This window comes from Nylanderia fulva, unplaced genomic scaffold (genome assembly GCF_048542155.1).
Source record: "Nylanderia fulva isolate GAGA-0341 unplaced genomic scaffold, ASM4854215v1 Scaffold200, whole genome shotgun sequence".
Taxonomy (NCBI): Eukaryota; Metazoa; Arthropoda; class Insecta; order Hymenoptera; family Formicidae; genus Nylanderia; species Nylanderia fulva.
Window position 1 is genome coordinate 41,309 of NW_028190265.1, and position 23,602 is coordinate 64,910.

At 28.6% G+C, this 23,602-nt stretch overlaps 1 protein-coding gene, 2 long non-coding RNA genes and 1 pseudogene across 5 annotated transcripts in view; 2 read left to right on the forward strand and 2 right to left on the reverse strand.

Annotated features, from left to right (window-relative positions):
- Positions 1–23,602, reverse strand: part of LOC114928595 (uncharacterized) — a 50,440-nt gene that overhangs the window by 6,748 nt on the left and 20,090 nt on the right. The window lies entirely within an intron of this gene.
- On the forward strand, positions 2,144–2,747 carry LOC114928596 (uncharacterized). The gene is made up of 3 exons (XR_003819087.1): positions 2,144–2,258; positions 2,398–2,550; positions 2,694–2,747. It is a non-coding gene; the product is annotated as an uncharacterized LOC114928596 (long non-coding RNA).
- LOC146723379 (uncharacterized) lies at positions 4,693–7,026 on the reverse strand (annotated as a pseudogene).
- Positions 10,016–10,759, forward strand: LOC146723380 (dynein light chain roadblock-type 2-like). Its single transcript, XM_085482414.1, has 2 exons — positions 10,016–10,361; positions 10,435–10,759. Exons 1-2 carry the CDS (start codon positions 10,304–10,306, stop codon positions 10,644–10,646), a joined length of 270 nt encoding a protein of 89 aa, XP_085338540.1. The 5' UTR covers positions 10,016–10,303; the 3' UTR covers positions 10,647–10,759.

The following is a 23,602-nucleotide window of genomic DNA, read 5'->3' on the forward strand; positions in this document are numbered from 1 at the left end:
AACGGAGACTGAGCGGCCGGCCCGGTGAGTAGTAAGGAGCAATAAAATGTACACAGTACCGAGTACGTAAGAGAAAGATACTGCAAGTGAACTCGTTACAGCCTCGAGTGAACGAACAGCAGCGGTCCGTAACGGGGAAGGAAAGGCGCCTGCATTCCTCCACAAGGATGACCACTCCTGAGAGGCCCGTCACCACTCGTCGAAGGAAACGCGGAGATCGTCACCCCAGCGGAAGGCTGTCACGAACACCCTCATGCAGCCGTACGAGGTGTGGATGGGACCGCCCAGAATGGACCTGCAACATCGTCACTCTCCGAGAGCGGACGTTCGAATTTGGCGACCAGACGAAGTCTGCGACCAGCCGCGATAGACGGAGATCGATATGAGGATCGATTCCGGGCCTGGTGCGGGGCGCAACGTTGCCGCAACACCTGGAAACCGGACCGGGGTGGCGCGCAGCGTCTCCTCCTCCCCTCCAGCGTACCTCCCGAGGTTCTGCCATCCCGAAGCGAAATCATTTTTCGGCGAGCCAATGACCTGAGAAGACACGAGAGGACCACAATCCTCATCCACCACCGACCGCGACGCAGTATTGTAAGGCCACCTCCTCGATCTTCCGGTAAGCGCGGATTCGTGGGATACTAGAATAATATCGCGATACCGAGCAATTATGCCAGTAATAATTTAATACCGAGAATTTGTGGAAGACTCACGGGACTCGCGTCGATATCCGTAATTACGTCTTTTCGCATCTCTTTGCCTTCTTCGCCTCTCCGAGGGGCACCGAAACGAGTCGACAGTCACTTTGTATGGTATTGTAATTGTAGCATTATATAGAGTTACTTATTACCGAGCCTTAAGAATAGATTTCGCTGGATTATTTATGGCAGTGCTCGGAATTAGTTGCTCTTTTCGAGCCGATTTCGCGAGCGACGGGGTGGATCTCTCCACTACCGTCGAGGCTCGACGGCGGAGTCGTCGTTACTCCGGGCAACGCTATATCTCAGGAGCGTCGCTAAACATGTTAAGTTGTACCTTCCGCCAAATCGTCATTATTATTACATAATTTATATTTTTGTTAAATAATAACTAAATATTAAGTTAATATTAAGTTAATATTCAGTTATTATTTAACAAAAATATAAATTATGTAATAATAATGACGATTTGGCGGAAGGTACAACTTAACATGTTTAGCGACGCTCCTGAGATATAGCGTTGCCCGGAGTAACGACGACTCCGCCGTCGAGCCTCGACGGTAGTGGGGAGATCTACCCCGTCGCTCGCGAAATCGGCTCGAAAAGAGCAACTAATTCCGAGCACTGATTTATGGCATACTCGAGCGGACTACGAAAGGAGGAGGGTAGTGATAATTAGACATTTCGAAAAAACCCAGCGACCTCCTCCATGCTCGATGATTATATTATACCAACGCCTTGTCTCTAACTACGATTAATTGAAAATATATCCACTTGATTTCTCTCGACCAATAGAGCCAAACGCGATGTTATTGCGACAATTATGAAAGAAAGAACATTTGGAAAAATAAGGAATTTGAATCCTATAGTTGGGATCTCAAAAATTCTCCTTGTTCCCTTTTTTAACATCCCCTGTAAAGAAATAGGCGAGAAAAATATTGGTCTGAAAGTCGGCTGAATCGGGAATCAAACCCGAGACCTTCCGCTTGCCGGGCGACTGCTCTTCCAACAGAAGAGTTGGAAGAGCAGTCGCCCGGCAAGCGGAAGGTCTCGGGTTTGATTCCCGATTCAGCCGACTTTCAGACCAATATTTTTCTCGCCTATTTCTTTACAGGGGATGTTAAGAAAGGGAACAAGGAGAATTTTTGAGATCCCAACCATAGGATTCAAATTCCTTATTTTTCCAAATGTTCTTTCTTTCATAATTGTCGCAATAACATCGCGTTTGGCTCTATTGGTCGAGAGGAATCAAGTGGAGATTGTGGTTTTAAAAATTAAAAGAGCTGACTTAATAAGTATTCTCATTATTGAAAATATATCATTATTATTTTATCTTATCTCTGATTGTATTTAATGTCGATATTTCCTCTTTCTCTTCGAGACTGCGATTCCGACTCTCCTTACAGAAAGAACCACGACACTCTACCCCCTGATACCGAGCTTCCGAGGCTGAGCCGTCGTGTCCGCTAATTAGTTGTCGCGATATTAATGAGTGGTGCGGCCTGACCGTACCTGGCGATCTGTGAGAAAGTTAATAAGTGTTTCCATCTTAAAAATCAGGTAAAAAAGTAAAAATTATTATGTATGAAATAATACATGTTCTTAAAATATCGTATTCCTGACTCGATTCTAAGACGATTTTACAAAAATTTGCTAAAATTTATATAAATTGTATGCAATATACAAGATGTGTTTACAGTTTTACAGTATTAAAACCTCTCAAAATGGACCACAATAATAATTTGTTGAATGCAAATCGATCCATGTCACAACAACGGGATCCAGAAGGCCAGCGAGGGATGCAAAGCTGTTGGACTCAAAATAAGACCAATCAAAACCAGCAATCAAAACTGTAAGTCAATTAAACATTTCTACATTCTATTTATTTTAGTATTACAATGCGAATTGTTTTTATTAATTTGATTAATTTGATTTTTTTTATTAATTTGATTATTTTTGATTTATTTATTATTTTGATTAATTTATTTACCCTAGAACAACTGAAAAAGCAAGAGCGAGGGAAGTCAGACTAGAATTTACAAACCAAGCAAAATCTAAATATAAATAATAATTTAATAAGTATATTTATTATATATATATATATATATATATACTTATAATATAATATAATATTATATATATTAAAATAATGTAATTAAATAAATTAATAAATAATATAGGAACAATAATAAGAATATTTTTAAGTCAGCTCCTTAATTTTTAACACCACAATCTACACTTTATTCCTCTCGACCAATAGAGCCAAACGTGATGTTATTGCGACAATTAATTTCCCGATTCAGCCGACTTTCGGACCAATATTTTTCTCGCCTATTTCTTTACAGGGGATGTTAAGAGAAGGAACAAGGGGAATTTCTGAGATCCCAACCATAGGATTCAAATTCCTTACTTTCCAAATTTTCTTTCTTTCTTAATTGTCGCAATAACATCGCGTTGGCTCTATTGGTCGAGAGGAATGAAGTGTAGATTGAGGTTTTAAATAATATATGAGTTTTTATATATATGCCGTTATGATTGGAATGAGACGTAATAACTATTGTATTTATTTATTTTCATTTTGCTTACGCATACAACAGTTGCTTCAATAAACTACTCTATTTATTCTAAATTACAAAATTTATAAATTTTACTGTCACGTAGGTGTTCTAAGTGTTAAAGAAATATTAAAGAATTATTTTAATATTAACTTTATTATAGTAGATATTTCACGAGGACGAATAAAAGAGTGCTTAATAAATATTGATATCCTGTCAAAGTAATAAACATTTTTCAGTTGAAATTGACTCTAATAAATTATTATAATACATATCTCTATTCTGAATGATTTATGACAAACTTTCAATGAGTTATGATAAGCTTTCAATAAATATTATATGTACAATACTTTTATACGTGTCTAATATTTCAGTAATAATATTTCAGTAATAATATTTCAGTAATAATAGTAGTAGAAGAATAGAGAATAAAAAAAATTATATTTTCAGTCACTTTTATCGCTTTATCATTGGTAAAAAATCTGTATTTTGATAAAGATAGTAGAAATAAATGAAGAATAAAGAAATAAAAATTGAGGGCAAGATATGATGAATATGGCAAATATGGAAAACATTCAAACGATGGGAGGCAAGTCTTAGGTCCGAAGAAGAGGAGAAACTGGTGCATCAAATAAAAGACTTCCTTTCTAGAGGTATTCGTGCACTTCCGAAGCGTTGGAATACTTAAATTGCACTCCATGGAAACTACATAAAAAATGATGTAAGTATGTGAATTTTATATCTTCAATAAATAATAAATAAAATAAATTATAAATTAAAGATAAAAGTATTTAAAATTTTCAATTAATTATTCACTCTGATATATCAATATCCATAAAAAAACTTGCCTTTCAAAAAAAAGGGCACCAAGCTTACGTGTCATGTGTAAAAATGTTATAAAAAAAATATACAACTTATGTTGTAAAATTAAAATATAATATTTCTAAAAAAAAGATATCAAAAAAGTTCCGCCAAATTAATAAAAATTTGTAAAAAAAATTGAAAATTAAAAACTTATGCAAAAATTAATACTAAATAAAAAAAAGAGAAAAAATTTTTAAAAAATTAAAAAACTTGGCGCTGCTTTTTTTTAGGAATATATTAATTTTACAACATAAGTTTTACATTTTTTTTTATAATACTTTTACACATGACACGTAAACATGGCGCCCTTTTTTTACCTTTTTTTTAAAGATAAGTTTTTTTATGGATATCATTTTTTCTAGTATATATTTATTATCATTTAAAATTAAACGATTAAGTTTTTATTATTATAAGTTTATAATTTCAATAATGTATTTTTAATGAAAAGATTCAATATAAAATTGCTTATTTGTTTTACAAATTTTATAGTTTTATATATGTTATATATATTATTTATTAGCCATTTTTTGTATTACATAATATTTTTAGCACCTCTAGACCACTGTTTTTTTTAACTAGCACATCATCAACTTTGCAATCCAAATGTTAGATACTCCTTCTCTACACATTCTTATATAAGGACCTTTATCAATAGACAAACCTTGATGGAATATAGCATTCATCGTTTTATATAACTGCCCAGCTATTAATACTTTAGTTGTTGGACCAGCACATAGATTTAATTTTTGTGTTGCTTTTATTAATTTATCATTTTATGAAAATACTCTAAAATGAATTACAACTACCTCTTTGCCAATGTTATTTCATTTTTAAATATTATATCATTTCCAGTACAATGATTCATTGTATGATTTATTCCAGTGTGAAAACGTAACATTTAATAAATCACGATTTACACTTCATTCCTCTCAGCCATAGAGTCACACGCGATGTTATTGCGATAATTTAGAAAGAAAATTTGGAAACTAAGGAATTTGTATCCTATCCCAGCAAACACCGATATATAATTGTTACATTGCTATAATAAAACGGAATATAACAGGTAATATAACGTGTACGTTACATGTAACATTCATGTTAGTTGTAATTTCCCACTCATAGATGTAACATTTTAATATAACATATATTACATTGTAGTTATATTGTAATTATATACCAAATAGCACATTGATGTATTGATAAGTCAGTGCTATCTTGGGATATAATGACAATATAACTACAATATGTAATATATGTAATATTAAAAATGTTACATCTATGAGTAGGAAATTACAACTAACATATACGTTACATGTAACATGCTTAAGTATATAACATTTACATACTGTGTTTGATGGGATGGTTGGGATCTCAGAAATTTCCCTTGTTCCTCTCTTAATTTCCCCTGTAAAGAAATAGGCGAGAAAATTAATTCGTGTTTTTAAAAATTAAAGAGCCGACTTAGTATTCGTATTATTATTTAATAAATCATTAAGATTATAACTTTTGTTTTTCAAATTATTAATTGGAATTAAAACAGTAATATTTTTATCAACAATAGTTTTAGTATTGCCACAAATTTTGCATCGTTTAGTAGAAGTAACTTGATGTTCTATCAAATTTCTAACAAAATCAATTTTTCGCAAAGAGTCGTTAAAGAATGGGATACATTTTGTTTCACGGTGTTCGAAAAATGTTCTCCTAACTATTGCCGTATTGCATATGTATTTAAATGAGATAATCCATATTCATATTGATGCATTAATATACGTAAAAGATCTGATTTATCACAATTAAATAATTGTTGCCTAATGACATTTAAATGTAATAAACATTGTAATACTGCATTTGCATAGCATAAAACTTTATCTGTATTGTGGCAACCACGTATGATCCAAGCAGTACTTCGTCGAACTGTTTTATCTGAACTTGATTTTTGAACAGTATTTATTTTTAGCAACGCTCATCTTTCACTTTACGATAGCGTTCTTTTGTCATAGTAATCATTTCTACATTTCGATTGTGTATCTGTTTTAGACGATTATATTCAATAATAGCTTTTTCGCTAGTTATTACTGCTAAAGGACCACAATTAATTAAATGTAATTCTTCTAGAGATGTTACTCGCATTACTATAATGCAACATAAATTTGACCACAACTAAATACAGAGTTACCGATGTCCATAATTGCACTTCGCAAACTCAATCCTTGGCTTTTATGAATAGTGATACCATAACTCAAAGATAATGGAAATTGTTTTCCAATAACATACACTCTATCTACCACTTCAAATTTAACACTTACTCTTTCAATTTCATATGACCTAAACTAGCATCGAAATTATGTATAATTTTAATTTGTTTCGAAAGTCCAGCTGTTTTTAAGTTATCATCATCGTTATTTTTTAAATATGAAACACAGTTAATCGTGTCTTTAGCAATTAATAATATATTTTTGGAAACAATACGACTTAACATTGCATTATTAAGAACATCACACATATTACAAGTAGGTAATAAACAAACAGTGTCTAATGATAAATTATTAATAAAATCACATAACTTATTTAATCTAAAACAAATCTAAACACGGCTTATAGAGCCAAGCGCAAGGTGTAGGAGCGCAAAAATAACACAATAACTTATACTATACACAAGTTTATTCAGTATAAACGTTTCAGTTCTTTCTTTGGACCATCACTTCAGTATAATAGAAACGTACAAGTACAAACCATAACAAAGAAACTGTCTCACCACTTACAAACTCTCAAACACATTACGTGTATCAAGTCAATTTGACCGGCCCGCTTAAACTATCCAGGCCTGGCTTGACGAACCTGCACAGCTTATCCAGGCGCAGCCTGATCGACCAGTTCAGTGAGCTCAATAAGTCGAGCCTAATCGACATAAGTTTCTTACATCATAATATATTTAGATACGTCATTTTACAAATACATCCAAATGCAATGTATGTAAAAAAATATTTATAATATATAGCAAAAAGAATGCATAAATATTTTATATATAAGCAATTTTCTTATATGCTGCTTTCTTTCATTTATTTGTAATCGAAACATTAAATTAGAATAAATCACAAAATACTATTATACTATATGTAGTTAATTAATTGTAATATATAATCTTTGATACTTTCAGAATAGAGACCAAGAAGAAGAAGAGCAGAGATCCGGGTACAAGAGAATCATTTTATGTTGTTTTTATATAAATTATCTGCAGTTAATTATCATTGGAGACCGAGAAGAAGAGGCAGGGGAAGAAATCTCTTTGTAATAAATTATTAAATTATTATTATTATATTAACCCAGCAAACACAATATATAAATGTTATATACTCAAGCATGTTACATGTAACGTATATGTTAGTTGTAATTTCCCACTCATAGATGTAACATTTTTAATATTAGATATACAGGTTTGTCCGGAAAGTAATGCGTCGCATTTTTTTAAAAAAGAATTTATTGATCGCATAGGTAAAACAACTTAAAATTGTTCGAAGTATGACCCTTCTGCGTCAATACATTTTTGCCAACGCGATTTCCATGCGTCATAAGATTTCTGGAACTCCTTGACTGGGATGCTGTTCAGGGAGGCCGTCGAAGTAGCTTGTACGTTGTCAACCGACTCGAGCTGTTGTCCTTTGAGCTCCCTTTTCAGCCGAGGAAATAAAAAAAAGTCCGCCGGGGCCAAGTCGGGACTGTAGGGCGGCTGCGGCACCGTTGCCACACCGATCCGGGTCAGGTAGGCCGTAATAACAAAGGCGGTGTGAGCCGGCGCGTTGTCGTGATGGAGTTTCCATTTTGCGCAAATCTTCCGCATGGCCAAGTCTTCCGATACAATCTCGTGAACAATCGTTTTCGGCAAGTTCAATAATTCCGACATTAAGCGAACATTCATTCGACGGTCTGAATTCAATAATTGGCGCACACGAGTCACATTGTCGTCCGTTCGCGATGTTGACGGGCGTCCTGCGCGGGCCTCGTCGGCGACCTCCTTCCGACCTTCTCTAAACATCTTGTGCCATCTGTTTGACTGCGATTTGGAAAGGCAATCGTCCCCGAAAACTTTCTTGAGCATTTCAAAAGTTTCCAGCGGCGTCTTGTCCAGCTTCACGCAAAACTTTTATTACATTGTAGTTATATTGTCATTATATTCCAAGATAGCACTGACTTATCAATACATCAATGTGCTATTTGGTATATAATTACAATATAACTACAATGTAATATATGTTATATTAAAATGTTACATCTATGAGTGGGAAATTACAACTAACATGGATGTTACATGTAACATACACGTTATATTACCTGTTATATTCCGTTTTATTATAGCAATGTAACAATTATATATCGGTGTTTGCTGGGAAAATACATTGAATGAAATTATTATAAATCAAATAATTTTTAACGACCCAACTGGCATAAAAAAATATCTCTTTGTTGTTGGTTAGATATCAAACAAAATTAAGGACGACGTTTCGACCCTTGTTTTGGGTCCTTATCAAGTCTAAAAATTACAAACGAAAAATATCACATTTACGAAATATTAAATCATAGAATGACAATTTATATAATAGTCATTTAAAATATTACATAAACCGCATAACACAAACGCTCATTAAACCGTGTATAAACATTAAAATACACCTGACATAAATTAAAATAAAATATCATTTAACCTTTTTTAGAATTTGAATCATATTAAAGCATATATAAATTAATTGTGTCAATACGACCTTGAGATGGTAAAACGTCAACCGGTTGACCTCTGAATTTCACACTCTGTCCACACATATATAATTCTGAGATCCTAATCTGAAATCCTAAGAGCAGTATTATCTAAATAGAGCGACGTTTAGAATAAAAAGATATTCTATTGTAAATCAGGTAACTTAATGTTAATCAAACGGATTCGTTCTGTTTGCTGAATGTACATATTTTTATAGCAATAGATAATTGGCTGTAATAAAATTGATAAACTCATCCAGTATGTTAAATGACTAAACAAAATTATTTATTTCTAATTATCCACTATTAATGAATTATTATATATACATTCATTGAAATATTATCGATTATAAAAGCTGAAGATAGAGAAAGATAATAATAAATGCAAAGTCGAAATATGAAAAATTTCTTTTAAGAAACGTCCCCGTCATCATTATTATTATCATCATCGACCACGCATACATAGTAGTATCGTGCTACACGTATTCACACGTATACAACACATGCGCACACATATATCACACGTACACAACACATGCAATAGATGCATAGTATTGGAAATGTCCAGTTCTCACGTTTTACAACAGACGGCGATAGTTGCCCTCCGCTATATTGACAGCGTGCGGAATTAGATATTTTCAATTTCAATTTCAATTTTCAATTTCAATTTCAATTTTCAATTTCAATTTCAATGTTATTATTTGCAAATTTATTGTCACAATACTTTATGTGCAAGTTTACAGTCTGTGATACAAAATCAGATTTTGCTATTATTTCAATAATATTTCAATTATATAAATCTTATATAAATGCCTATACGTATGAGTATGCATATATTTTTAATAATTTTCTTAATTAGCTTCTATATTTTTTTCAGTTGTACATCAAGCAGGTAGCATTATCAGCTCACTTGTGAGCATGGGTTGGGCAATGGCTAGTTATCATCGCAGTATTCGATTAGCTTAACAAGATAAATCTAATATCAGTGCTATAGGAACTATTTTACAATTTTTCTGGCATTTTCTTATTGCAGGTACATATATATCCAATAATTAATATACAAAATTAAATATTATTCATCACACACTTTGTATCAAAATAATATATTTTTTAAAATTTATTTTAAATTTATTTAATCATTTTTATCATTGTGATTGTAATGGCAAGGATCTTATCGCTCAGTGTCATTGCAAGCATCTGGCCTGTATATACCATAATATATTGCGTAATACATTGGCTAAGTATGACAATATGGATTTTGATAGATTCCCATGGAATATTGGAATTTTGTCGGACTTACAGTCATCCACCACATATGCAGCCTACAATTAAAGAACGCATTTATTCCATATTATTTGCTTCCGTTATTGGAATATTTAAAATAAAAATTTTATTAATAAATTTTGATGAAATAATTTATAAGAGGTTGAAGAAACTATGAAACGAATTCAGTCTCATAAAAGGGTAGTTGGAACAATAGTGGTGAATGCAGAAGGTATTACATGAGATCATTGACATGATTTACTCGTAGTTGTAAACAAAAATTTATAAAATTATATCTGTTTTAGGTATTCCTATAAAGTCAACATTAGATAATATGACAACAGTTCAATACGCAGATTTGATAAGCCAATTGTCAGATAAAGCTCGTTCTGTCGTACGTGACTTGAATCCAACAAATGATTTAACTTTCTTGCGCATACGTAGCAAAAAACATAAAATTATGGTGGCACCAGATAAAGAATTCATATTAATAGTAGTACAAAATCCAGTTGATTGATATTTAAAAGAAACAAAAATATATTTCAAAGTTAAGATTTATTTCTTTGGTTGTTAATTTATTCTGTATGCTACATTGGATGTTAATATCTATTCAATTAAATAAAGAAAAATAAAAAATAAAGCTTAAAAATTATACAAGATGCAGTATTTAATTACTAATTTAACAAATTATGAACTTTTAGAGTTTTTAAATAGTGTTTTCTTCTTTGGTAACAATATTATATTTTTAAGTTTGATAATTATGAAAATATGTATATATAGTAATTGTTAGCATGTTTATTTTTGTATTTAATACAATTATAAATGTACATTTCTCATCAATATAATATCACAGTATCTTTTTTATAATTTAATTTTAATATTGAGATTGTTTTTATTATTGCTAGTATATTTTGTATAAAAGTACATTAAGTACCTTACAGTAAGTATAAAAAATGAACAGAGTGAAAAAAAATTAATTAAAATCAAACATTGTGATCAGATTGTTTTCAAAATAAGTGAGAAAAAAGTATGTATTATTTTAATTATTTGATACCTGATATTGTAATAAACAATTATAGAATGCAATGTTTTAGAAGATTAGAATGTATTTTTTATTTAGTTCTATTTATTTTTATCTTAAAGGAAAAGTATTTTTATATTAATAATATATATCAAATATATATTTTTCTTTCAATTTTCCATTTATTTATATATTATTGAAAATATTATGGCAGTTTAAATTCTTGAGTATTAACATTATCAAATAATATCACATATGTCAATCTTACACATATATTCTATTAGACTATTATAGTACTCTAAATTCATACAATCTCTCTGTATAATCCTGAGAAATGTTATATCATTTTAAGTCAAAAGATTCTTATCAAAATTTCAGTGGAAAAAAAAATGTGTAGTTGGTCCCTATTAATTATACATACGTATAAGAGTGTCGCACAAATAATTCTATGCAGTCTTTTTAAGATAATATAAAAATACTTATAAGTATAATCAATTAAAATACATATAATCAAAATTGTATGTATTAAAATTCAATAGCATATAACAAAGATTTTTTAAAATTATATATATATAATAAAAATCCAACATTTTATATATATATATATATATAAATATAAATATATATTTATTTATTTATATTTACCTGTCTTTTTTTATATGTATGGTAGAAATACAATGTATGAGTTATTTTATTTTGCAAAATTTTTGAAAGTTAAACTATACAATGAAATTATTTCATATAATACCGAGATTCTTTTCATAATAAAGATTAAGAGAGAGTTAGATTTTATCATAAGATTTATAAAAGTCATAAGATAAGGTTAATTGCATATTGTATAGTTTATCTCTCATTTTTTAATGTAAATAAATATCAAAGTTACATTGCTTGAACTGGTGCGTTTGAAGTATGTTGTCTTTTTGAGGGATGAAAGACAATATAGTACAAAAGCATTGCTGTAATTCCCAAGAAAAAGGAAATGATACAAATAATAAAGATTATATTAAAGTACCAAGCCTCTTTAACTGCAGGAGGACAAGCATATTGCCATGATAAATTTGCTGCAATATTTTCAAAAAAGCAGATAACATAGAAAGATAGATGTTTCCAAAATGTTTTGCTATCTACAGCATTGAGATATATAAAAATGTGAACTATGCCAATAACGAAAGCAAATAATATAAAATAAATGCGTTCTTTAATTGTAGGCTGCATATGTGGTGGATGACTGTAAGTCCGACAAAATTCCAATATTCCATGGGAATCTATCAAAATCCATATTGTCATACTTAGCCAATGTATTACGCAATATATTATGGTATATACAGGCCAGATGCTTGCAATGACAATGAGCAATAAGATCCTTGCCACTACAATCACAATGATAAAAATGATTAAATAAATTTAAAAGAAATTTTAAAAAATATATTATTTTGATACAAATTGTGTGATAAATAATATTTAATTTTGTATATTAATTATTGGATATATATGTACCTGTAATAAGAAAATGCCAGAAAAATTGTAAAATAGTTCCTATAGCACTGATATTAGATTTATCTTGTTAAAGATAAATGTGTATAAATGCTAAAGATGTTTATATAATATTTTTACAAAAAATAGGTAATAAATAATACTAATTCGATATAAAATAAAGTAGTTATAAAATTCTTTCTAAATAGATTTTTATAATATCAAGTTTATGACTATTACTATTTAATTATTTAATATTGTAATTTGATCAGTCCTATATAAAAAAAGGTTTCGTAATATATTAGTAATTTCATGACAACGCTTTACATTCTGCATTATTTGTGAAGTGCAAAAAAATATTTTTTACTTAAAATACAAGATAGTTATTTTTATCTATAATAAGCAAAGAGGACCGTCATATTTTGAAATATGACGGGGGTGGTGGCGGGTTCTTTGCTTATTTATTTAAAGATGCTTATCATATACAAAAATGAATGATATAATCTCTAAAAACTTACCTTCAAAAAAAGGTAAAAAAAGGTGACCAGTTAGGGGCACGCCATTAACAAAAATTATCCATTGCAAACCCATGTACAATAGAATTGTATGAAAAATTATCGATTATAAACCCATGTACAATCGTAACAAAAGTAATAAAATAAAAAAAAATTGCGCCAAGTGAAAGTAGAAACTTGTACCAGTGGAAAATTAAAGTTGCAGACATATATAGAGTTGTATAATGAATCAATAAAAATTTAAATTTGCAAATGTAGAATCGTACCATAAAAAAACTTATCTTTAAAAAAAAAAGATAAACAAGATGCCAAGTCCATGCGCCATGTGAAAAAGTGTTAAACAAAAAAGTATTTTTAAATAAAAAAATCTATCAATTGACAAAAATTTATGTTCTAAAATTAATATCTCTACAAAAAGTAATGTCCAATTATTGCGCGAATAAATAAACATTTTTATAAAAAATTAAAATTTAAAAACTTATGCAAATTTAAAATTAATATAAAATAAAAAGAAATCAAAAAAATTTTAGTTAAAAAACTGGGCGCGCTGCAATGAGTTTAAAAGTAACAATTTAATTTTAATATCATTAGAATATTATTTAGCAGCGCGCCCAGTTTTTTTAACTAAAATTTTTTTATTTTTTTTTATTTTATATTAATTTTAAATTGTACATGGGTTTATAATCGATAATTTTTCATACAATTCTATTGTACATGGATTTGCAATGGATAATTTTTGTTAATGGCGTGCCCTTAACTGGTCGCCTTTTTTTACCTTTTTTTAATGGTGAGTTTTTAGATCTTATAAACTCGCATACATACATGGCAGATGTGTTGCTGATTCTTTGAATTTTGAATTAAAAGAACATAAAAATATCTTCCGATGTATCAAAAATTTATTAACTACACCATCTTTGACAATATATTAGATTTTCAAACTAAAAACATTAATAATAAGATATAGAAAAGAGAATTACTTTCAGAAGCATGTATTTAATTTCTAAACAGAATAAATTTTACTAAATTTATTTTTTTTTTAAATTAGTTGAAAAGAATAAATAAAACATCAGAAAAAAATATATTGAAAGTTACTGATGACACGTTACTTTTTGCGTTTCTTTCTAACTCTAAAGCGTTTTCTTACATGTTTTTATATTGATTATTAAAATAAAAATATAAAATGTGTTAATAAACCGATCACAATTGGCAATGTTATTCTTTAGTTATTTATTCAAAATTCAGACAACGTTTCGACCTTAGTTCAGGTCCTTATCAAGTCTGCTAAGAAATAAATTGACACACTTCTACATAATAAAATTCATACTAAAATTCGTCTTACGTTTATTGAACATTAACGTCGTGATATTAGAAAACGAACTAACATCAGTTACTAACTAAAGAATAACATTGCCAGTTGTGGTCGGTTTATTAACACATTTTATATTTTTATTTTTATTTCACTGGCGACTCATAAATTACTCGTAATTGATTATTAAAATTTTTCTTTTATTATATTATATTTTTAATATTTTTTATACTTATTTTATTTATATAAAATATATTATCTGCAAACGTGACATATATAATATACATATACATCCACTAGGGACAATAATAAACAAAAATTAATGGCAAATAAGAGTAATAATTTAAGAACAAATCTTTACAAATGCGTTGTTTTCGCTTATTTAAAATAAAATATCTTGACTCTGTATAGTTTTAGTATAATGACATTTATAAGTAATTTATTGTTAAATTTTATTAACCTCTATTTTTAATTGTATGCGCTGAAGAAAGTTGGAAAAGACAACCGAAACGTTCGAACAAATTTATTTCTGTCTGAATTTTAATATTTATGTTATACATCCTTTCACAAAATAAATTACTAATTGATAGAATTTAATTAGCTTTTATTGCCTTTTAGTTGTTGATGAACTCTAACTATTTTTCGTACGTTTCGGTCAACTTTATGACCCTCTTCAGCATAAACAAAATGATAAATACATATAAATATAATACACATCGAGTGTTTACAATAGATCGGTTAAAAAAGTATTAATATAACAACATCAAACAAATTAGTCTATAAAATGTCAAGTACATTTGATGTATCGGAAATTTAGACTTGCAAAATACATTATGTGTCAAATGGTTAAAATTCAAGTTAATACAATGAGAAACATAAAAAATAATATATAATTTAATACATGTGATAAAACCTTCCCTTGGTTGATTGGCCAGGAAAATTTGCAACATGTATTGACATGAAACGATCATCAGTCGTTTATCGAAGATGAAATAGAATTACCTTAAAAAACTTTTTTCTTCCAATTAAAAGTTGTATTAACTTGTTAAGTTGTTTTTATTAAATCTGACAGAAAGCTATGACGTTTTGGACGTCGAACGGCAATTGATTATTAAGTAAAAATTTTTTTTCTTGCAAGGAATTGATGAGTCATATTTAGATTAATTTTTAAATTCGACTTTCGCATTGATTTTTGCGACTCAAATACTTAGTGAGTATTAATGCGATTACTTCATTATTATATTGGATATGAATGCTATTGATAGTTGAAATTATTGAGAATATTATTGATTGTTGATGCTATTGATATTATTTAGAGGATATTATTAATTATTGATATTATAGATGTTCTGAATATTATTTGTGGCTGATCTTATATATGTGAGTTTATATATGTTCCACTAGGGAATTCAAACATCGATAAGGAGGGAAGGTTCTGTAAAATTATTTTATTAATATTTTTTGTTTTATGCTTAGCTGTTACACTAAGATAAACGACAAATATTTATAATTTGCGAGGGGAGTTTAATCCCCCCCCCCAGGATCCAGTGCATATGATATCTGTAAAATTTAACACAAATTCAACTGTATAACATAATAATACATAAATCTGGGCGTAAAATTTGGAAAAAATTAATTATCGCTTTAATTGCTAAAACTAGTTAAAAAATGTTGTAGAGCTATAGAATTCGGCGAAAAATATAAAATTCATTGGAATAAACTTCAAAAATGATATGCTAACTTAGCTGAAAGTTAACACATTTTTCTAAATTTAAACAATAAAATGTTATAGTTTTCGATGATTTCTATAATTCTATAGTATAGTTCTGACCATGGGCTGCCACTAAATAAATATTTAATCCAAAAAACTCGTATTTTCGAATATATGATAAGCTGGCTATATTTCGAGCATTTTATTTATTGTAAAATAATTCTCGTAGTTTTGGGCACATACATTGATTATCTAAAAAGGTCTGTCTATCAAAATATTTAGCAAATTTTTTTAGATAATTATTTAGTCTGAAAAATTCGAGGATAAAATTAATTATTGCTTTATATATAATGGATCTAATCAATACTGAATCTAATCAAAAAATGAAAGAGCGAACTTTAAAATATGTATGTGTAAAAGTCAATGAAATGATCTGCAGTTTGTAATAAGAAATTTTGAAAAAACACATGTCAATACTTCCACAATAGAAAAAATTGTTTCTTTTTTGTTAAAAATATAGTCTCTGTTAAAATATTTTTGTTAAAAAAAATATTTAACACATTTATATGATAATTTAACATATTGCATTGTTAATTAAACTTAAAGGTTAAATTATTAAAACAACTGAACATAGATGTAAAAATAACACAATGCACCCATATCTAATTTTACACAATAAATGTGTTCTGCTTTATTAGTGGCAAAGATTTAGGTGTTAAAATTTACAAAAAAAATGTTTATTTTCTATTTTATAATACAATATAAGTGGGGATGATAAAATCTAATATTAATATATTTTTACTTAATTTTTACATTAAAACAATTACATTAATAAATAATTACAATAACAAATAATTTGTACGCTGGCATGTTCTTGGTGCCAAATTAATCTGCAGACAATGAACTATCTAAATATTGAAATAAAGTATTTATGGCAGCATTAAAACTATTAAACATCGAGAATTAATCTTCTGGTATCATATATATATATATATATATATATATATATATATATTTAAATATTTATATTCTCATAAGATGCAATTATTTAAATGTTTATACAATGGTAAAAAATTACATAAATCCTGATTGCAGGGTTCTGTTAAGTAGAGTAACCGTGTAATAAGCCGACATTATTATCAAGCATGAAATCTGTTATTATAAAAAATGAAATAAACCTTCATTGTAGAGTTATGTTAAGTAGAGAAACCATATCATAAAGCCGACATTATCATCAAGCATAAAATTTTGTGTCGCATATATGTATGTATAAATATTTATATTCTCATAAAATGATTTAAAAATTTCTATATTTTCATAAAATAAACCCTCGACATTATCATCAAGCAAATAAAATCTTGTGTATATATATAAAAAAATTTATATTCTCTTAAAATGTATTTAAAATTTTTATAATATATTCAAAAATGAAATAAACCCTTATTACAGAGTCATGTTAAGTAGAGAAACCATATCATAAAGCCGACATTATCATTAAGAATAAAATCTTGTATCATATATGTAAGTATGTATAAATATATATATATATATATATATATATATATATATATGTATGTATTTATATGCTCATAAAATGTCTTTTAAATTTTTATATTATTTAAAAAAATGAAATAAATTCTCATTGCAGAGTCATGTTAAGTAGAGAAACCATATCATAAAGCCGACATTATCATCAAGCATAAAATCTTGTGTCGCATATATGTATGTATAAATATTTATATTCTCATAAAATGATTTAAAAATTTTTATAGTTTTAAAATGAAATAAACCTTCGATATTATCATCAAGCAAATAAAATCTTGTGTCGCATATATATATAAATATTTATATTCTCTTAAAATGTAATTAAAATTTTTATAATATTTTCAAAAATGAAATAAACCCTCATTACAGAGTCATGTTAAGTATAAAACCATATCATAAAGCCGCCATTATCATCAAGAATAAAATCTTGTATCATATATGTAAGTATGTATAAATATATATATATATATATATATATATGGCAATTAGCAGAAGCATTACATGTATCACAAGAAACAATCAGCAGACGTTTACGAGCAATGGGAAAGATCGAAAGACGACCGGAATGGGCCAGAAGACATGGCAAAGTGATTATGTTACACGGCAATGCGCCGTCTCACACAGAAAAACCAGTGAAAGACACCTTGAAATCGCTTGGATAGGACATCCTTCCGCACCCACCGTACTCCTCAGTCTTGGTGCCATCTGACTATCACCTTTTCACATCAATGGGACACGCGCTCGCAGAGCAGCACTTCAGCAATTTCGAGGAAGTTAAAAAATGGCTCGACAAATGGTTTGCCGCAAAAGACAAGCAGTTTTTCTGGCATGGTATTCATAAATTACCTGAAAGATGGGCAAAATGTGTAGAAGCCGATGGCCAATATTTTGAAAAAAAAAAAATTAATTTCCCTTGAAAATTACGTGTTTTTTTTACCAAAAAACCGGAAAAGACTTATGCATACACCTGGAATATATATATATATATATATATATATATATATATATATGATACCAGAAGATTAATTCTCGATGTTTAATGGGTTAAATGCTGCCATAAATACTTTATTTTAATATTTAGATAGTTTATTATTTGCAGATTAATTTGGCACCAAGAACATGCTAGCGTACAAATTACTTATTATTGTAATTATTTATTATTGTAATTGTTTTAATGTAAAAATTAAATAAAAATATATTAATATTAGATTTTATCATTTTTACTTATATTATAAAATAGAAAATCAACATTTTTTTCTGTAAATTTTAACACCTAAATCTTTGTCACTAATAAAGCAGAACATATTTATTGTGTAAAATTAATATGAGTGCACATTGTGTTATTTTTACATCTATGTTCAGTTGTTTTAATAATTTAACATTTAAATTTAATTAACACAATACAATATGTTAAATTATCATATAAATGTGTTAAATATTTTTTTTAACAAAAATATTCAAAACAATATACTAATTAAATGCTCTTTAATTCAAATAAAGTATTACACATATAAAAGGCTAATAAGAGCAGAAGTAATATTCCGGTTATAAAAACTAATTTATTACATTTAATCAATATGTACTGATATAAACAATAAAGTTTAAATTAATCTAAAATTATAAAAATACACTCGAAAGTTAAAACAAATGAAAAAGCGAACGTTTCGATCCAATTTTTCGGATCTTCTTCAGCGCAGTACAAAAAGCAAAATTAAAATCACCAAAGTCTAAATGTTTTTAACGTATAAACGTCTAATAAACATATTTAAACGCAGTTACATCAGTAAACGAAATAAAACGTCGTAAGATTAACATTAATATGACTCTCACTGAGCCATCACATTTACGTTACTGTGGGAAGCGATCCTCTCTAGTTTTCTGACTACGAGGTTGGCAGGTGTTAAAATATAAAATATTAATCGCATTCTATAAATTAAAATAATTTTCTCATTACACCTCACTAATTATAAGAACCAAAATCAAGTGCGTTATAAAACAATAATCTAACACATGGTATAAAAAAATGCTAATAAAAACTTACATATATTTATGATGTGACAATATTTTAATTGTAACAGTAACAAAAGTGACGCTAGTGTAATCCTCATGTCAGTAGAACGGCTCAGAGGAAACTGAAGCTCAGTTGGAAACGAAAAGTGACAAACAATTATAATCATTTTGTATTTGTTATTTAACCTTAGAGTTTAGGTAGTCTCTCTATATAAATATCAGATATAAATCGATATAAATATCAGATAGATTTTCAACATCAGTCTGTAGATTGAGACTATTATTTTGTCTTTTTATGTATATCATTTCTGATACTGATCTTTTTCCGTAATATATTTCTTTATCTAAAATATTAATGTTCTAAAATTAAAAAAAATTAATGTATAGTACAAAAAAGAGTGATATCCCTAAAAAAATTACCTTTTTAAAAAAAGGTAAAAAAAGGTGCTAAGTCCGCGTAATGCCCCTGTAAAAACCTATCCTACAAAATTTAATAATATAAAAAAATTATGCTAAGTAAAAATAAATACTTTAAAATATTTTAATTTTATTTAATTAACCAAAAAGATTATATAAAATAATTTTTTAATTTCCTACATCCTACAAAAAATAATATTAAAAATTTGCAATAATTAAAAAAATTAAAAATAAAAAAAATAAAAATTAAAGAATAAAAAAAATATATAGAAATTAAAAATTTTTTAAAAATTAAAAAATAATTTTTTTTAAATTAAAAAACTAAAAAATTTAGCACTGCTAAACTTTAATTGAAGGACATTCAAGCAAAGAAATACATTAATTTTAACATATTGCTTGTTTAATTACGCAGTGCTAAGTTTTTTAATTTTTTAATTAAAAAATAATTTTTATTTTTTAATTTTTTATTTTAATTTTAATTTCTATATATTTTTTTTTATTTTTTAATTTTTATTTTTTTTATTTTTTATTTTTTTTATTATTATAAATTTTTAATACAATATTATTTTTTGTAGGATATAAGAAATTAAAAAAATTATTTTATGTAACCTTTTTGGTTAATTAAATAAATATCTTTCCTCAATGGTAAAAGTCGATCAAACTGGCAATCATTTATTATAAATAATTAAATTACACGGGATTTTAAATAGATGGAAAATGAAGAATTACATTTCTTCAACAACATATAAATCCCTGAACTGCACGGACGGAGTTTTACCGAGAGCGTATGGTCTGCCGAAGGTGCATAAACCGAATTGCCCTTTACGTGTCATCGTGTCATCTAGGAATACACCTCTTTATTACTTGGCAAAATTTTTACATAAGATAATATATAAGGCAATTCCGAAACCTGATTCGGCTATTTCTGATAGTTTCCAATTAGTGAACAAATTAAATGGTTTATGTGTGGATAGGGATGTGAAGTTAGTTTCACTAGATGTTACATCATTGTTCACCAACGTACCATTGGATATGGCTATCGATAGTTTAATTAACAGATGGGGGTATATTGAAAAAGAGTGTATTATTCCACGGAATGAATTTTTATTGGCAATTCGTTTTATTATGAATTCGACTTATTTTATGTTTAATAATGTATGTTATCAACAGACCTTTGGCACGCCTATGGGTTCCCCCCTCTCACCGATCATTGCGGATATCACGTTGCAAGATTTGGAGTATAGAGCGATTGCTGCGATTCCAATGTCATTTCCATTTTATTTTAGATATGTTGACGATATCGCGTTGGCGGCCCCTCCCTCCATGCTTAAAATTGTTTTAAACACTTTCAATTCTTTCCATCCTAGATTGCAGTTCACCATGGAGGAGGGGGTTGACAACCGATTGAATTTTTTAGACGTCACTATTATTATAAATAATGGAAGCATTGAGTTTGATTTATTTCATAAGCCGACGTATTCAGGTAGATATTTAAATTTTGAGTCGCAGCATCCTCTCTGCCATAAAAAAGGCACCATTATCAGCCTCATAGATAGAGTTTTTTGGCTATCTCATCCGAAATTCCATAAAGATAATTTTGAGTCTATGATTGGAGTTCTTTTGTCTAATAATTATCCTCTCAAATTGATATTTCAAACATTACAAGCGCGGTTAAAAAAGTTGTTCTTCCGGTACAATAATAAGTTGCATAACAATAGAACAAATATATGCAATGACAAGATTCCAACGCAGAAAAAAGTTTCGTACTTTAATATTCCGTATATTAATAATGTATCAAAGAGAATCAAGGACATTACACGTGATTTGGATGTCATTCCATCCTATACAGCAATTAACAGTCTCCGTAAATTCATCAAAGTACACAAGGATAAGTTACCAAGGGAACTCCATAACAATGTAGTTTATAAAATTGATTGTATGGATTGTGATGCGTCGTATGTAGGGCAGACGGGTAGATTGTTGAAAACTAGGATGAAAGAACATCGCAGCAACATAAAAAGAAACGCGTCACAATTATCAGTCATATCGGAACATATATTGAACCATGAATTTAATTGGGAGGATGTAAAAATCTTGGATGAGGAGCCTTTTTTAGGTAAACGTTTGATATCCGAAATGATCCACATAAAGCGTCAGAAGAATAGTTTAAATTTACATAGCGACACCGACAAATTAAACGAGAATTTTGATCTGTTAATTGAAAAATTTACCAAAATCTAGCTTTGTGATTATACATAACCGGATTTTTTCGTTAGACCTTTGACATGAGTGCCGATAAGTATTGGTTGTTTTTATTTTTATTTTCATATTTTATTTTTATATTTGTTTTTTTTTGCGTATATATGTATCGACTGTGTCGAGGTAGAATACCGCACAGTCGTTAGAGTGATGTGTCACGTGTAGCATCGTCTTCTCTCTGTTTTTGCTGTCGGGGTGAGTGTTCTTCCCGGTTTTTAATTTATAATTCTTGGGGATCTTACACGTTTAATTTATACTATGTTGATTAGTGTTGGTAAGGGAGTCACTGCTCTGCTTCCTTCCTGACGATGGTCACCGTTAGGGAGACACTCCGACGGCCGGACGGTTCGAATAGGGAGGAGAATGATATTTAATTTATTTGCGGATTGTATGTATACGAGTTTTATAATTTTCTGATTGTACCGATTATCTTTTATTTTATTTTTTTGTTTCTTTGTATTTTGCAGCTACTGAAGAAGACCCGAAATGGGTCGAAACGTTTAGAATTTAATAAATGAGTTTGACTTGAGATCTCATTTTAATTTATTAATTTTGTGCATGTCATCCGCACAGGCTCCGATTGCCGTCGAGATTTTATTTTTATTGTAACACAATAATTTGAGCCGAGATTAACAGTTTGTTTTATATAAATAATTAGTTAAAATACAACGTTTCGGCTGTCATTGCAGCCCTTTTCAAGTAAATCTATAAAAAGTTACATATAAATAATTATAATTTTAATACATTTTATCGCAACAAATAATTATAAATTCATATACAAAATATGTTACATACCAAACGTAAATGCATAATAAATTAATACAGTAAATCAAATTCACTGCATACCACCGACAATATTCACCATTGTTTTAATGAACAATGTAGAATTGACAGAAGTAATCAAGAAATAAATAGATGTTAACAGTTAGCAAAAATCTTAGTCACTACGCGTTAAGAAAATCGAGACAAAACTAATGTGTCTTTCACAATCTAAAACCTCATAACAAAGTCAAATAAATAAATAAATAGGTAAAAATAAAAATAATTTAAATAGCGTCAAGAACGTTGTATTTTAACTAATTATTTATAATAAATGAATGCCAGTTTGGTCGACTTTTACCATTGAGAAAAGATTTTTATTAATTATTACTGGCGAACCTTAAGGATTATTATCTGTCTAATTAAATAAAATTAAAATATTTTAAAGTTTTTATTT